The 17,476-nt window shown below is 38.4% G+C and overlaps 1 protein-coding gene across 1 annotated transcript in view; it reads left to right on the top strand.

Annotated features, from left to right (window-relative positions):
- The first annotated feature begins 345 nt into the window (after nucleotides 1-345).
- The window catches only part of loxhd1b (lipoxygenase homology PLAT domains 1b), a 33,752-nt gene continuing 16,621 nt past the window's right edge, over nucleotides 346-17,476 (top strand). Inside the window, exons 1-23 of the mRNA XM_016674056.1 lie at nucleotides 346-440; nucleotides 1,265-2,110; nucleotides 3,320-3,434; nucleotides 3,531-3,542; nucleotides 3,831-3,911; nucleotides 4,030-4,214; nucleotides 4,312-4,410; nucleotides 5,117-5,265; nucleotides 7,767-7,890; nucleotides 8,161-8,270; nucleotides 9,129-9,269; nucleotides 9,341-9,476; nucleotides 10,553-10,713; nucleotides 10,794-10,880; nucleotides 11,177-11,312; nucleotides 11,401-11,555; nucleotides 12,180-12,340; nucleotides 13,676-13,752; nucleotides 13,823-14,019; nucleotides 14,121-14,313; nucleotides 14,741-14,901; nucleotides 15,010-15,328; nucleotides 16,751-16,902. Of these exons, the coding sequence (XP_016529542.1) occupies nucleotides 1,873-2,110; nucleotides 3,320-3,434; nucleotides 3,531-3,542; nucleotides 3,831-3,911; nucleotides 4,030-4,214; nucleotides 4,312-4,410; nucleotides 5,117-5,265; nucleotides 7,767-7,890; nucleotides 8,161-8,270; nucleotides 9,129-9,269; nucleotides 9,341-9,476; nucleotides 10,553-10,713; nucleotides 10,794-10,880; nucleotides 11,177-11,312; nucleotides 11,401-11,555; nucleotides 12,180-12,340; nucleotides 13,676-13,752; nucleotides 13,823-14,019; nucleotides 14,121-14,313; nucleotides 14,741-14,901; nucleotides 15,010-15,328; nucleotides 16,751-16,902 (3,189 nt within the window). The 5' untranslated portion in view covers nucleotides 346-440; nucleotides 1,265-1,872. The remainder of the gene's footprint in view (nucleotides 441-1,264; nucleotides 2,111-3,319; nucleotides 3,435-3,530; nucleotides 3,543-3,830; nucleotides 3,912-4,029; nucleotides 4,215-4,311; nucleotides 4,411-5,116; nucleotides 5,266-7,766; nucleotides 7,891-8,160; nucleotides 8,271-9,128; nucleotides 9,270-9,340; nucleotides 9,477-10,552; nucleotides 10,714-10,793; nucleotides 10,881-11,176; nucleotides 11,313-11,400; nucleotides 11,556-12,179; nucleotides 12,341-13,675; nucleotides 13,753-13,822; nucleotides 14,020-14,120; nucleotides 14,314-14,740; nucleotides 14,902-15,009; nucleotides 15,329-16,750; nucleotides 16,903-17,476) is intronic.

Raw genomic sequence — 17,476 nt, 5'->3', positions numbered from 1 at the left:
AAAAAAGTTACTAAGTTACTGGTACATTTATTTTGTCTTATTTCAAGTGTACTAAGATATTTGAACTAGAAACTAGACCAATAATACTTGATAAGATTTTGTGTTTTGTGAATGCTAAAGACACGTTAAACTACTTCCGCCCACTTCAGTAGAGCAAACCTGCACCAAACCAACAGGTAGTGGAGCTCAATGCCTGACCCGAGACATTTTTTGAGTCACTTTTTGCTTCATCAGTCAACTCCGAGACATAGACAATAGACAAGAAAATGTTCCAACGAGTCGTACATCAAGTCTGTAAGGTTATTTGCGGGAAACAAGAGAGAAATTAATGTTAAAGCCCAAGACTTTGGCAGCCAGAGTAAGAATGAGGGGTACAAATTCTCATTGGAGGTGAGAGTGAACGCTGTGTCAGACGCAAAGGTTTTGCACGTACGAAACAGGTGAGAAAGGACTTAAATAATACCGGTTTGTGGAAATCTGCTTTAAGGAAAATGCTTAAAAGTACACATTAGCATTAGATGCTAATGTGCTTACATGTAAATACTTCAGTTACTGCAGCACTTGTTTTCATGAGCTGCCATTGGAATATACACACATAAAATCAAGCATAACTACCTTTGATTTGACTATCAATAAGTGTTATGATAAAAATGGGACGTTTACTACCAGTGACCTTCATGCCATTGATCATAGTTTTATTTAACTGGACATGAGGCTGGCTGCAGACCTTGTCTTGGTCAATTTCTTGCAATATTCCAGACTCCATTTGGGTTTTGGAAATGTAATTAAATTGTATTCCACCATTTACATGCTCTGGGTAACAGCTGTCGGGATTAAACATTCCCCACTGACAAAGTTGGACCATGATTTCCTATTATTTTCCTTGAAATTTCTGTGACTGCAGCGCATTAGCAATGACAAACCCTGGACATGTTGATGGAGGTTCAGTTCCTCCAGATAAGGGGTGTGTACTTCGGACAAATGTGCGACCAGTTGCTGATAAACCCTCTAGAATGATTGACAGGTGACACCATGTCAATTATTTAATAATACGCAAAACAACTTGGGGTTAAGCGCCTTGCTTAACTTACAGTCTTCCAAATGCAAGATAACTACTTTACTACTGAGTCACAGTTGCCCAGTTATTGTTCATTCCCAGTAGCACCAGAAAAAAATTGTCCTTAGAGCCCTCAAAAGGCTAGCGGCGCCTGAATCATTCCTTGTTTGGTGATTAGCTTCATGTTTTTTCTTAATTTTCTTGCAGTACATCAAACAGAGTTGCTGCCTGACCTACCTTTACCCTTAAGGGTTCCCTCCTCTGATCAGGTGACTATGTGTCATTCATCATGGTTAATGAGGTTCCCACTCCCATCCTCAAGAGCAGATGCTAAGCTCTGTGTCTGGCTCAGGCTGCCAGCTCATCACTCCCCTGCAGCCACAGGTCAACTTAATCAAGTTTCACCGGAACACCCTGGAATCAGTTACAAGGTAGAGAATAAATTAAAGATGCTCACTAAAAAGAAGAAAAAAAAAGAACGTGTCAAAGAGCAGAGGGGGAAACCGAAGATGCAGATGACGACGACTCGGAGGATCAGGAACCCGAGCCAAGGAAGAAAAGTAAGCAGGCAAGTGAATCAAAGAACACTGGAAGATTGAAGAAGTTTGAGGAAGGCGATGAAGACGGTTACACAAGGCATGACGTGAGGAGCACAGAGAAGAGAGGAAAAGAGACGGGAGAGGCATAAACTACAGAGGAGAGCGGGGATGAGTAGGACTACAAAGAAAACGATAATGAGACCCTGGGTGGAAGGAAAGGAGAAAAACTCCCTGATGTAATCGAGACGACCAAAGAAGTTCTCTGTCAAAGTGAAAATGGGATCAAAGAGCAAAAACAAAAAAGGTGGCGATCAGGATGAGGACGATGGGAAAAAGAAAAAGAAAGACAAGAAGAAAAAAGGCTCAGGGAGAGATGACAGCGATGAAGACACAAAGAAGACAAAAGGGAAGAAGAAAAAGATTGAAAACTATGTTGAAATCTACGAAAACGAGCTGCGCAACTACGAGCCGGAGCTACAGGAGAACTACGAGGACGAATACCACAAAAAAAAAGGTGATACAAACTTCTTATTACAACCTGAACGAGATATATATACAGTCAATAAATTGTCAGAGTAAGGTATTTACTTTTGGTGAAAAGTATCAAGGATAATTTGACCGTCAGAAAAGTGGAGTATCCTTGGATATCAATACAGACGTCTGAGTGCCTTCAGTTGCGTGTGAGATTAGTTTAATGTTCACCGTAACCTTAGACTGATAGATGCAGCCGAGTTGATAGCATGTTATCATCAAACCCTGTCTACATGACACTTGTCACTAAGTATTACAAAGTGGCAGTTTCACGCCCATCACTGCTGGCCCTTTAAAACCAAACCAAACCTGATGAGCACCAACATTTTCTCACTAACAACAAAAAACTGAATTATTTCAACACCTGTTTTAAAAAGGCAGGAGGGAATTCAGAAAACAGAGCATTTTCTTTCATTTCATGCAAATCAACATCTTTACAGAGTTTATGTGTATCAGAGCAGCAGCATGATCTTAAGTAAAATGTAGACACTTAATTTGATTGGAAAAATTATATGTGTGGCAAGCAGCAGCTGGTCACTTCTTTTCTTTTTCTTTTTTCTGAAGATTACCAGCTTTCGGTAGGTGGCATTTTTTTATGTGTTATCCGGGTAAAATATGAAGTTCTGGTCGTAACACAGAGTGTCTTTAGAGATGGATTATTTCTGTTTCTGTTTCTTCTGACGAGAATAATAATAACGAAAACAACCACATCATATTACAATAATGATGGTAACCAAAAACCACTTGATAAATCTATAAATAAACTGGATGTATTCTGATGAAACCACCTCACCTACACGACAAGATTTAAGAAGGGGAGAGCCTTAGATTTGCAAACAATTTCACAAAATAATACCACCGAAGAAGAAATAACAAGGAGGGGCTCCCATTCAGTCGCAACAACCCTATCATTTTTTTTTTGGCTAGATTGTGTGTCATATGTAAAGATAACAGCTTTTTGAAAATGTCTGGCTGACTGAAAGAAAAATCTAAATATTTGGAGCTACTGAACTCTTTTCTGTGCCAGAGGTGGTTGATTACCCTTTATAATTCCTCCTAAGTTAAAATCACAAGGTTGAACACGAGGGTCCTGTAAATATTAATGCAACTTGACTTCATAGCTGAAGATAAAGACAGTAAAAGGTTCTTCTGTGCATGTAACTACATAATTGTTTTTCTATAAACCCTGTAGTGTATGAGGTGGTGACGATTACGGGGGATGAGAGAGGAGCGGGTACTGACGCCAACGTCTTCGTCACTCTGTTCGGAGAGTACGGCATCACACCCAAAATCCACCTGGCCAGCAAGTAAGAAAAAATATTCATTTTCAAAAACCCGTCCATGTGTTTAATGACGATAAAATCAAAAGTTTAAAACCTCATGTTTTTCCTCCACTTCCACAGCACAGAGAAGAAGTATGTACTTGATGAATGTTTTGCAGAGCAGACTGAGTGCAGTGATTGGTGTTAATTTGTTCGCATGACCTTTCTTCCGCTGGATGAATTTTCTCAAATCTTTGCAAGGCTTGTTGACTTTATTTTACTTTACTGGAAATTAATGTGAAATCTTCCCTTCATGTCTCCATATAAAGCCTTTTCTGTTTTTTTAAGAGTTTTTTGTTTTTTTTAATTATAGAAATTACAAAGACGAGATCACCCAAATGGTAACACGGTTAAAATGTGTATTTATTTTTTTTATTACAGGAGTCGAACCGCTTTTGAAAGATCCAAAACCGATGTGTTCAGGATTCGAACTCACAACGTTGGACACATAAAAAAAATTAGGTAGGACAGGAACCTCTGATCCTCTCTCTTTATAGAAATTCTTATTAGATTCGACTTCAGACAGAGATAGATTTATGAGTTGCTTTCTTTAATTGACGTTCTTTTCCTGATTGTCCAGGATTGAGCATGACAACACGGGCATGAGCGCCAGCTGGTTCCTGGACCGTGTGGTCATCACGGATGTCATTCGCCCTCATCTTAGGTTCTACTTTGCTTGCAACAACTGGCTCAGCAAAGAGGAGGGAGATGGCCTTTATGCCAGAGACCTGCTGGCCAGCATGGACCAAATGGACATGCCCAAATGTAAGAACTTATTTGTCACGAAAAAACAAACAAACTGGAAAATAGGTTTAAGGATTATTTTTTAAATGTTTTATTTGATTTGGCTTTGGTTTTCCAGATAATAAATACATCGTTAGCGTTTTTACTGCGGATATGAAAGGAAGTGGAACCGATGCGGATGTCTTCATCAATATTTTTGGCGAATTTGGGGACACAGGTACTCAGCGTTCAATCAAACAAGTTGCTTTTCTCCCAATTTAGGTATCAATTTAAAATTCAATAGTGTTTTATTTATCCAAAAATATAAATTAAACATTGCCATAACTCATCCATTTATCTTCAGCGAGTAATTGTGGATGGTGATGCTGTTGGCAGGAAGGATCTACGGTAGCATTCAGTCTTACAGTGAATATAAAAACACCTCTGACTGAAGACTGTTGTTGTATCACAGTCTCCTGTTAGTGTCAATCCACAGTAACATGTCCTGAATGACACCATCAGTCGTTGCAAGCACTTCTAATCCACATCATTTGCTTTTGCTGCACCTCCTAAACGTCTGTCCAGTCTGTCCAGTTAGAAAGCCGTCTTAATTTTCAGCTATTGAAATGTAATTCAGGTATTATTTGAGCTTCAGAGATGCCAGTCAGCTGCTCCTAATTGTAAAAACAGTACCTTGTTGCCATGGTTACATATATCAACTGTCCAAAAGTTAAAAAAAAAAAAAGGTAAGTGCAAAAATCCTTCCAGCTGCATAGCATCTAGAGAATAATTGTACAAACATGCAATTTTTCAACCATAAAAGTGTCAAAAAGAACAAACCAGAACTAAAGTAACAGAAGTTTGAAGCAACTCTAGTTTTGATGCAGCCACTCATGAATTCAGCTGATTAAATGTACTATCTCTCTTTTCTTTTCTTTTTTCAGGGGAGAGGTGCCTTGACAGTGACAAAAATAACTTTGAAAAGGACTCAGAGGACAAGTTTACCATTGAGGCGCCAAACTTGGGTAAAATTAGGAAGATCACCATCGGCCATAACAACAAAGGTTCCTCAGCAGGATGGTTTGTAGAGAAGGTGAGAATAGTGTAAATAGGTTCATCTTAAAAGTTGGAGATCCAAATTTCCAGTCAGAAAAATCACCTGAAACACACACTGAAGTCGGTTTCTCAAACTTCTGGAGTACAAAGTTATTTAAAAGTGGGAATTTCTAAGTTCCCAGTTGGAAACTAAAACAATAAATAAATCAAACTTAAAAAGTCAAGTAGTTTTCAAAATCTCCAGCCTCAAAGTCCATGAGAGCTGCAGATAACCGGTGGCACACACTGCAACTTTTTCATAGTAACAAGACTTGTTAGATGTCTGCCTGTATAACTAAACATGAAATATGCTTACAGAAAAATCTCAAATCTCATGTTTTTCAGCCTTTTTTATGAATTCACAATTTCCCAAGTTGGAAACACAAAACGACCCAGAAGTCAGAATTTCAGAACAAATTCTGGCACATCTAAAATGTAATAATATTGGTGGATTTAAACTGTTTCATTTCTGACCGTTTTTTTAATCAATGACACACAGATAACTGTTTTACAAATTTGATAAATGTCTGTCGTGTTTGGATGGATTAAAATGCCCAGTTATTGGTTAGTGCAGAATAAGCTCATCTTATGTGCAAAATCTTTGCCAGATCAAAGTTTTGACTTGCTAGGAATAAACATTAGTACATTAAGTCTGGGGTTGATTTTTTATTTTTTCAATAGCAGAGACATTATAAGTAACATTTGCAGTTGCACATTCATAGAAGACAATAAAAATAAAGTAAAATATCCCATAATCCTCCACTTGTTCATAAAGGAGTTACACAGCTCCGGAAAACTTTAAGAGACCACTTAAAATGATCTGTTTCTCTGATCTTACTTGCTATAGGTTTATGTTTGAGTAAAATGAACATTGTTCTTTTATTTTATGAACTACTGACAACATGTCTCCAAAATTACAAGCAAAATTTAGTTAGCAGAAAATGAGAAATGGTCAAAATAACGAAAAAGATGCAGTGCTTTCAGACCTCAAATAATGCAAAGAAAACAAGTTCATATTCATTTAGAAACAACAATACTAATGTTTTAACTCAGGAAGAGTTCAGAAATCAATATTTGTTGGAGCAACCAGGGGGTTTTCCATGGGGTTCAGTGAAGTGGGCTCTTCATTTTTTCCAGAGCTGCATATATTTGCACTGAACTGCAGCTCAGGCAGCAGTTTAAAACAAACATGAGCAAAGACATGAATGATCTTTACCAGCCTGGAAACTGAATCTAGTCTTTATTTCAGAAATATGTAAGGCTAAGAAATTTCTCTTTCTGTCCATCTCAGTTATTGAAAGTAAAGACGGACATGTTTAAGTTGTTGTAGAAGAACATTGAGGCCCTCCTCAGTAGTACTTAAGACACTGGATCTCCTCATTTCCATTTCAGCCTTCCTTATCTGGGTTTCCCATCTCAGCTCTTCGGAGGCGTACAGTACGGTGTGCGCCTGTGAGAGATGAGTTCGCTCAAACTGGCGCGTACACGGACACGTACATGACACGCATGTCGTCATCCTAGCCTCTGTGTAAAGGGAAACCTTGCCTCATTAAGGGATAGCCTTACAACACACAGACAGATGAGTCAGTAAATTTGTTTGTTACTGCAGAGACAACTGACTCTAAAGTGTAGATGTTAATGCAAATTTGCATACCAAGAGGAGTTTTTGATGGAGTATTAGTTAAAAAAATATATCATCATGATCTGAGCAGCTGAAAACATTTCAGTTTAGAGTTAAATAAAATAAAAAAAGAAAGTTCATAAAATTCCCATCATCCAAAGTTAAAAGACGAAGAACAAGGACTTTAAATTATGTAGATTAAGATACATTAAATTAAGTTAATTCACATAAATAAACCAGATTGGAAAATCCTAATCAGAAAGAAATCAGATTGTTGAGGTTAATCAGGCCTCTCTTCAGACATAGTCAACCAAAGATTCCTGATGAATTTCATGAAGCCAGTTCCTCTTGGCAGTATGAAAGTATTTGTCAAAAGGAGCTGATCAGCCAATCACAGGCAAGAGCTCTCGCACGGACTCCAACTAATATATTAGCAATTGTTTATTTAAATATAGACTATATAATATGGATACATGTAAATATTTAGAGTGGCAATATTTAGATCTCAGGCTGTGCCCTGGTGTGTTTTGGTTTTGTTAAACTCCACACTGTTGCTATCTCTGGTCAAAATGTGCCGATGCACAAATGTTTTCTTATCTTTCCCACTTTGAGGAGTACCTGTTCATTCCCTTTGGGAAACATTGAAGTTGTAGATTATTTATAAAAGTTCTTTGTCACTTTGGTCAACTTAAAGTAAAGTGTACTTTGAAGAACTGCTTTAATTTATTGTTTCAAAAAGGGAGTTTTTTTTTCTTTGCTCCTCATTGAATCCAAAGAGTTGGATCTCTCCACATTTTTTTTAGTGTGCACTAAAAGGTTAATTCATTTTAAGGCCAGTTGTGGTGAATAATTTGAAATGCTTTTTGGTTTTTCTGCAGGTGATTTTGGATGACATGGGAAACAAAGTAGTGTATGAATTCCCCATCAATCGCTGGTTTGCCCTGGATGAAGATGACGGGAAGATTCAGAGGGACATTTTGGTGGGAGCAGACCAGCCGACAGGTGAGGAGAAAAACACTCAGTGAGCTACGCAGCATAGATAAAAAACAAACAAATCTACTTTTTCTACCATTGACAGGATGGTGCAAGATTTTCTAAACCACTGTTTCCTTTGCCAGAAAACCTTGTAATTATTATTAATTAGCTTAGGCTGGCGATGTTTACATCTTAGTAATCGTGTTCCCGTTCATCCTGTTGGGACCTGGAAGCAGTGAACCTGAGAGACTCTCTGACTCTAGCTGTGATAAACTAACAGGTAACCCAATCCCGCAGGTATCGTCTACAACGTTCAGATTGTGACGGGAAACATCCGAGGCGCAGGAACCAACTCTAAAATTCACATAGTGATGCACGGTACGAAAGGCATGAAGAACAGTGGAAAGGTAACGAGAAACAGAACCGGAGAAGAACTCGTGAACAGAACAGAAGTGTTTACTTTTTATCCAAACAAAGCAGAGTTGTGTACAACGAAATCCGACACTGTTGGCTTAAAGTCGCAGCGCTCTGCAAAATAATTAATTCTTCTTGAACATTTTGTCTGAAAGCAGCTACAAGCTTTGTACTGAATTGTGATTTTATGCAATAGATTGACATGATGTGCTGAATAATTGTGAAATGAGATGAAAATGATACATGCTTTTCATCTTCAGCAAATCTGTAAATTGAGGTGTGTATTCACTAAAACTGCAGGTCTGTTACGGTTCCTATAATTCTTTGCAGCATAGCTCTAGCTCTGTGAGATTGCATGGAAAGCATCTAATTATGAACTCTTTCTCATGCTTTCAATAGGATTCATATCTAGGCTTTGAATAGGCCATTCTAATGTAGCTCTGGCCAATTATGATGTTGGAAGGTGAATCTCGCTCCAGTACCATATCGTTTGCAGGTTTTCTTCAAGTAATTTTCTGTATTCATCTTTAAACCCTTACCAGCAAAAAACTCCAGCATGATCCGTATGCAGTGATAGTTTTCCACCACAATGATAGTTTTGCATGTGATGCAGTCTCATCTAACCAGAGCACATTTTGTCTAATTTTTTGTGTAAAACTGCAGAGTGCACCTTTTATCTCCTCCTTTTAGCAGTAGCTTTCTGCTTGTCTCTTTTCTAAAGAAGCCAGATAGAATAGACCCTACATGCTGTACATTACAGGATATCGTTTCCAATTCAGTTTCTTTTTATAAATTTCAGCCTCTGACTCCGGATTTGATTGGAAAGTCGTCTCTGCCACCCTGTTCTGCAGGTATTTCTGGAAGGAGGGAAGTTTGAGCGTGGACTGACAGACATATTTAACGTTGAGATTGCCGCGCTCCTCAGTCCTCTCAGCAGAGTTACGATTGGACATGACAATGACGGGGTTAGCGCCGGGTGGTACTGCGAGAAGGTAAATCAAATACTCGTGTTAAAAATACTGCAGTCTGCACTGTGGATTGGCTGAATCAGGTCCGTCCACAGGTTGTTGTGTACTGTCCTTTCACGGGGATAGAGCAGACCTTCCCGTGCGGCAAATGGCTGGATGAGAAGGAGGGGGACGGCCTGATTGAAAGAGAGCTGTACGAGATGGTCTCTCTCAGGCACAGGAGGCAGAAAAGTGAGTTTAGTGTGAATTATTATAGCTTATCAGCCAAGGTCTTTTCACGTACAACAGTTTGGGAAAGTCTTGAGTAATTCCTTCCTCGTTTCTTTGCTACTTACATCCACGAATAATATTTTTAAATGGTCTTGTTCAGCTGCTTCTGTTAGTTATTTTTCTTCAATTTTTGTATTTTCTCCTCTTTGTTTTAAGGTTTTACCTCTTATAAATGACTTCTTAACTCAAGGGATGAACCAGATTTATATTGACTCATAGCAGACATGGAGAAGCAGCATCTAAAGCAGAGTCTAACAATTAACCTCTTCTCCTCCACTTGACCACTTTACTTTTATTTAAATTCAAGTTCTCCAATGTCTGACATGATTAAAAACACAACAAATGGAAATAGTTTTTAGACTATTGATCCTTTATCTTTAAAAACTAATTACATTTTTGATTTTCCCTATTTTTAATTTTCATATTTATACATTTGGCAGACACTGTTACCCAAAGCAACTTACAAATTAGGATGCAACAATACGCTTGCAACCCCCCCATTACTTCTTAAAATGGGTTTTCCGTCTTCATGTTCGCTCACAGTCGCCCTGTTTCCAGCTGTCCACAGGACTCAGTCACTCCAGCAAGGAGTCTCTGCCCTGAGAGGATATTTTAACAAGCAGAAAATGCCCTCTCCTGGGCTCTGCTGAAATGTCATAGGAGCAAAATCAGTCCAGAATTACTTGTCCCAAAGTATTTAGGAAAACTCCCAACTTAGGATTGCCCTAGAAGTGTTGAGCTCGTGTCTTTAACTCTTTCCGAGGGGAACAGGTAAAGGGCAAGAGCTATGTCGTGTATTAAAAACAGTTATATCACAGTTCTAATAATGTTATTAAGAATAATTATGGCCATTATGATCATTTGAAAGCTAAATTTTCTCTACAAACTTACTATTTCATTATTCCTCTCTGATTTCCTCTCTTTATGGGCAGCTTTATCTCATTTGCTCCTGGTTTTATGACTTGAAACAACACACTGCTTAATGCTTTTTAATTCCAACTCAAGTAATAACAATAGTCTGGTTTGTCGGTCCTCAGAGCATCCCTGGTCCTTGTGGATTTGGACTACAGACATGCCCAATGCCGGCACCGACGCAGACATCTCTTTTCAGGTTTACGGAGAAAAGAACAAGTCGGATGAGATCAGGCTGGACAACAAGTCTGACAACTTTGAACAGGGCCAAATTGACAAGTTTATGGTCAGCAGGAGATAATTTAGCAATATATTACAGAGTTGAAATCTGCTAAACAGGTGACAGATGATATTATTGTCCAACAGGTTGAGCTTCCAGATTTGGGAAAATTGACCAAACTTCGAATCTGGCATGAGAAAAGAAATCCTTTTGCAGGATGGCATCTGAGCAAGGTGAGATTTCTCAAAATCTAATTATTCAGCTCATTTTATGACATTTCTTGACATAAATAATTGGCATTTTTTTCTATTTTTATGTTTATGATTCCACAATTTTCTGCTTTAGTCCATATTTCCTCAACAATTAGCAAAATCTTAAGCACAATATATCATAAAAAGACACCCAAAAGACAAAGCACTTTCTTCTTTTGACTTAGTTATCGCACTTTTTAGTTGATATTTCAGTCCATGCATATACCTCAGTTGACTCCGTAGCACTCCTTCACCTCGCTCAGTCTTATTTTGTTTAGGTTACTTTGATGAAGACATTAACAAAGGAGAAGTACACGTTTCCATGCGAGCGGTGGCTGGACATTAACGAAGACGACAATGAAGTTGTGAGGGAGCTTCCAGCCTGCGGAGACCTGATAGCTGAGCCACTTCCCGGCACGTCTTTACGCAAACAGATGCATCAAACCCTGCTTATTCATAAAGATATTCAAATGATTATCAGCGATGTCGTTTTGTTCTGCAGTGATTAAATACCGGCTGACAGTCTGCACGGGGGATGTCAGCGGCAGCGGCACGGATGCGTCTATTTTCATCAACTTGATCGGAGACCAGGGGGATACGGGGGAGCGGCAGCTGATCAACTGCAAGAATAATGTCAACAAGTTTGAGAAAGGAAACGTGGGTACATTTTACACTTTACATCTAGCAATTTGCACACAGGGGGCAGTAGTGAGGTCTCCTCGGACTTTTCACAGTGAATCTTAATAGTTTTAGAGATAAATTGTGTCGGTTTTTTTAATATAACTTTAATTTAAAAGCATTAGAGTTGTAGGTTTTGATGTGGTTTGGTTCAATATCTATATTCTGCACTAGCTATACCAGCTGCTATTTTTTTATTAATTAAAAAAAATTCCACTCTCTACATTTTAGGTCATAATAAAATCAAATAAGTTGTCAGAAATTGAAAAAAAAAATGCTTCTGTCTGAACTAAAAAATAAACCCAGCATTTATTCTGGATTGAAGCATCTAGAAATTATACCAAAATATAAAGTTTTGTGTACAGCTGTATCCCTAGTAATTATATATTAAGCTTTATTATACTAAGCGAGGGAAAATATGCCCTTTGGAATGACAATGTTTGTTTGTCCTTGTCTTAAATAAACCACAGAAACTTGATTTACTATTACCAGAACTGTCTGTCCCCTTCCTGTTGCTGTAGTATCTCATTTGCATTATTTATAAGTTTTTTGTTAAAAAATCAAATCCACCCACACTTTGCTGCTGTTATCTTGTCGATCCAGATGGATGAGTTTATAGTCGAGGCGGTGACCATCAGGCGGATCCGCAGGTTGAGGATCGGACATGACGGGAAAGGCGGCGGCTGCGGCTGGTTTCTTGACAAAGTGATTGTGAGAGAAGAAGGAAAGGCGGAGGCTCACGCTGTAGAGTTTCCCTGCAACCGGTAATATTCATGAATACATAAATACTGCAGAAGTGTTCATGCAACTTAAAGAACCAAAAGTTTTAAAGTATTTTATTGAGTTTTTACATGACAAACACAAGTAATTGTCAAGTGGAACCAGAATTATGCTGGTTTTAGTCTTGCAGATCTGAGGCTGAAGAGTTTGCAAATTAAGTTCAGCTGCAGTGAACAGAGAGCATCTGTGAACAATGGCGTTTTTGTTTGTTATCTCAAACTTTGACTGGGTCATTTTATCCCATTACTGCTTGACTTTATTAATAATCAACAGATTTTATTTTGATAAGCAGATGCTGAAATAAACAGGAGTGGTTTGTCTACATATTATACATACAGTAGAGATAGATAAAATAAATTAATTGAAAATGGGTGAAATTAGGCAGTATTGAGTGGACCTCCTTCTATTTTCAGTTCAGTATTTTTGAATTTTTGTTGTGGAAAGTAACCTCAGTTATTTGTGTTAATTAATATAACATTATATCAGAGCAAAGGAAGAGTGGCACAAATGCAATTGGAGAAACATCGATCACCATATTTCCTCATAATTTGATCTCCCAGTGATATTATATTGAGATTTGTGGTTGTGGAAAAATTCAAATGTTTTAAATACTTTTGTATGAACGTTATATTAGTGACCTTTGCTCCTGATAATAAGGAATAGACACTCATTTCCATTAACCCTGAGGACCAAACGACACACAAACGTATCATGTTGGCCATGTTTGATGCTGGGAAAACAAATCCTGACTTTCTTCTCCAAATAAGATCACTATTAATTATATTACAGTTTAAAATTAGACCAAATTAAAACAATACACAGAGAAGTTAGACAGAGCTTTCAATAAAGAAAAAAAAAAACTTTGACTTTTTTTCCACAGTGTGGTAAGAGGAATATGAGACTCAAAATGTGCCAGGGAACGTTAGTGACACATGACAGGTGACAAGATTCATGCTGCTGACGCCTAATCCTGAGGAGACCATCTGTGACACGTCTCAGCAGAAGAGGAGAGACTGGCGGTGTTGACAGAGTCGATCCAGACAATCTATTTATTTATTTAATTTAGGATCATGCTGAAAAACTTCCCTGCCATATAAAAGCAAATCCTCTTCTGGCATCAATAATGTAACTTTGGTTTAAATTTTTGCTAAAGCTCCTGACGTGTGTTTGCTTTTTTTTTTTTTTTTTTTTTTTTGCATTATGCTCCCACCTCTAGAGATAATTACAATAATAAGCAGATGTTGCTAATGAAATGTTCTGAGAGCACAAAAAGCAGTCATTCATTAGACGTTTCATTCCCTGCATGTGTTGCCGTGCAGGTGGCTGGACCGCAACGAGGACGATGGACAGATCACCAGAGAACTAGTGCCGTTCGTAGATGGGCAGCGTCTGTACAGTAAGTGGGAAGGAGGCCTCACGTTTACTCGTTAATTCATCCTGTCGCTAAAACATTCGCCTCGTGTCAGACATCGGCTATCAGATCACGGTGAAGACGGGCGACATTCCTGGAGGAAGCTCAGACTCCAACGTGTTTGTCAAGCTTTACGGAGAAAAAGGCGACACCAACAAGATGATGCTGGTGGTTTCCACCAACAACTTGGGGAACTACTTTGAGACGGGCCGCGTTGACATCTTCACAGTGGAAACCTTTGATATTGGACAGGTCTTCCCATTTAGTGTTGATGAAAGACCAAAATCTCTCTACTGTGGTGCCTGAGTGGTGCAACCTGTTTGACCCCAGTCTAATTTCTTGGTCGATTCCAGATAAACCGTCTGATGATTGGTCACACTAATAAAGGGATGCGTGCTGGTTGGTTCCTGGACAGCGTTCAGATCATGGTTCCGGTCCACGGGAAGAATTACATGTTTCCCAGTCACCGCTGGCTTTGCAAAGACGAGGCTGATGGGAAAACGGAGGTGGAGATTTATCCCAGTGAGGTCCTGGAGATGGAGCAATGTAGGTGAAACAGTCACACAGACATGTTTCATAATGGAAAAAACAACATTATTAATCTCCAGGAGGGCACTTTTAATTACCAAGAGCACAGAACAGATATATACGGTTTATTTTTCTTTGTTTTCATCAGAGTACAAACATTACAGCCTCAATATCCTGGACCAACACTGAATGAACTCGTTTAATAACACTTCCACTATGTCCTGATAACACAGCAGCTGAAATGTGCAAAGGTTTATCCTTTCCTTTATTTGAAGCATAATGTAACAAAGGAAAGATTTTTATTTATTAATGATGTAAATCTTTTCTCTGTCAATCACAGATTATTAATTGCACAAAATTGCATATTTCTAATGTCAGCAGGGATCCTATTAGTGACCTAAACTCACTTTATTGTTCTTTTGTTACTCATCGTTTTAATTTCTAGTGATGAACTATGAGGTAACCGTAGTAACAGGAGATGTGATGTTTGCCGGCACCAACGCCAGAGTGTTCATCCAGATCTACGGGGAGAAAGGCAAAACGGAAACCATCACTCTTGAGAACAGATCCAACAACTTTGAGCGCAACACGACTGAAATATTTAAGGTATTAACGTTGTATTTTTACTGTTGAGTGTCTCCAGATGTGTTTTTGTTTAATAAGCAGAGAAAACAGTTTCACATTTGATGCGAAACCTTCCCCACTTCTTAACAGTTTGAGGCCAAAGACGTGGGAAAGATCTTCAAAACACGCATTGGTCATGATGGCTCAGGGATCGGATCTGGCTGGTTCCTGGAGTCAGTCGACGTTAAGCACCTGATTTTGGCTCTGGTGCCCAAAGAAAAGAAAAAGGACGACAAGAAGAAGAAGAAGAAAAAGAAGAAAGACGAAGAGGATGAAGATGGAGGAGAGGAGATGCAGGAGGTGGTGCTCACGTACCATTTTCCCTGCTCACGCTGGCTGAGCAGCGGTGAGGAGGACGGAGAGCTGGTGGTGGAGCTGCTGCCGGAGGACGCAGACGAGGATCTGGAAGGTATGAAGCAGACGAAGAGCAGAAAGACAGAAAAGATGAACTTTTACATTTATGTTCCTTCAAAGAGAAGGAAGGAAGATATTCACACAAAAATTTAAGGATATAATTATACAACCTGTTGAGACATGGTGATTTTTTTTTTTTCTTTATATGACTTAATCAAACCCTGGTATGGTTGGAAGAACAGCCATTTCAAAGTGTCTACGCAGCATCCTCATTACAGCATGAAAGCAATAATCTTGAAGGTTTCCTCTGCAGAATTACAGTAGAAATACAAAAGCTTTCTGCACCTCAACCATCAGTTTCAGTTTTGACTCGCAGCTGAAGGGATTTCCAGTTCACTCCTCAGCACCGTGTGAGCCAACCTGTCCAACTTGACAGTGTGGAGCAATGGCCTCTTTTGTTTTGTTTCACAAATGCTTTTTTAGATTTAACGTAAAGCCTGAAAAAATAAAAACATCCTCTAATTTTCATTCAGAAGTTTAGTGCATGCTCAAAAGTCAGGGAACCACGTAAGATCCAGTGGAGGCCACTCAGATTTCAAACGACGGTTCAAACGTCTTTAACAAAGTCGCATAAATTTTATCCCCAAATTATTTTTCACACGGCACTAAATGTGTAAGCACTGAGACTTCCTCCTCACCTAATGATGTAGACGTCTGAGGTGAAATCCATTATTGCTTCTCCATATTAAAATCTTCTGCACTTGCAAAAATAATGTGAGCATTTATTGGACACTCATTCAAAATAATAGATAACGTCTTTGTTTTTATCTTTCAAAACTGTAACAAGCTCTGCTTTTGTCACAGTCGATAAAACTGATACTTTTCATGCACATAATCAGTTATTCAACTCAACTGTTGCTGCAATAAAGGACGTTTCCAGCAGCGCTTTGATTTTATTTTTTTTTATGTGGCTGAATGTACGGCTGCTTTCATTGTTGTCTTTGCTGCTTTCTATCAAGTCTTCATCGAAGTCAAGAAAGTAAAATTATGGACAGTTGCACCAACTGTGATCCAAGCGCAGAAAACAAGACAAACTGAATTTACAATGAATAACTTTGAGCTATAAAGTCAAGTTACATTCATGTTACTTGCAAATATTATTTAAACACCACCAATCTTTTATCAGTAAAATAAAACATGTCTTCATGTTAATTATTAAAAGAGTATTGTTAGCGTTTAAAAACGCCAATTTCCCTTAAAGCCTCTCTCATGAAAGCACCAGCCTGACATCTGATGTGCTGCTTTAGACTTTTTTTTTTTTGTGTGACTCATTTAAATTATTTATACCATTTAGAGCACATTTGCATTTTTAACTGATGGTGTGATTTGAACAGTTTGATTTGACACTGTATCCTGGCCAACATATGCGACAGTTTGGAGAAGGTGTGAATAATTCATCGCTTGCTTTGTCTGACAGTCAACACCTATGAAGTGTGTGTCTTCACGGGTGACATGATGGGAGCTGGGACAGATGCCAACGTCTATATTAATATTTATGGGGAAAACGGAGACACTGGTGAGCGCCTCCTGAGTAACTCTGACAACCTCAACAAATTTGAGAGAGGGCAGGTAAGACGGGTTCAACCACACTTGACCAACTACTTTCTTAACTTTACCTCCAAGTTTACCTCTTTTTTTTCAGGATTGTAGCTCAATGTACTTATTTTTCCATTCCACAATTGAAATTAAAAAGATGTTTTTAAAAAGTGGGAGAGAAAAAAAAAGTGAGCATAAGGCAGTTAAGATTGCAGAAGAAAAGTTGCACGAGAAGGTTAGGGTTACATTTAGATCCTGAAGGAGATCCATGTATAACTAAGGCTGCAGTACAATTTTGAGTTCATAGAGGCATGTACAGCTCTGGAAAAAATTAAGAGATCACTTAAAAATATCAGTTTCTCTGATTTAACTTTTTACAGGAATATATTTGAGTAAAATGAGCATAGTTCTTTTATTCTATGAACTACTGACAACATGTCTCTGAAATTCCAAGCAAAGGTTTAGAACTTGTTTGCAGAAAATGAGAAATGATCAAAATAACAAAAAAGACGCAGTGCTTTCAAAGAAAACTAGTTCATGTTCATTTAGAAGCAACAATACTACTGTTATAAGTCAGGAAGAGTTCAGAAATAAATATTTGGTGGAG

The sequence above is a fragment of the Poecilia formosa genome, unplaced genomic scaffold (genome assembly GCF_000485575.1).
Source record: "Poecilia formosa unplaced genomic scaffold, Poecilia_formosa-5.1.2 Scaffold89, whole genome shotgun sequence".
In the NCBI taxonomy this organism is placed as follows: domain Eukaryota; kingdom Metazoa; phylum Chordata; class Actinopteri; order Cyprinodontiformes; family Poeciliidae; genus Poecilia; species Poecilia formosa.
Note: the sequence above shows the minus strand (reverse complement) of the source record. Positions and strands in the feature narration are given on the sequence as shown.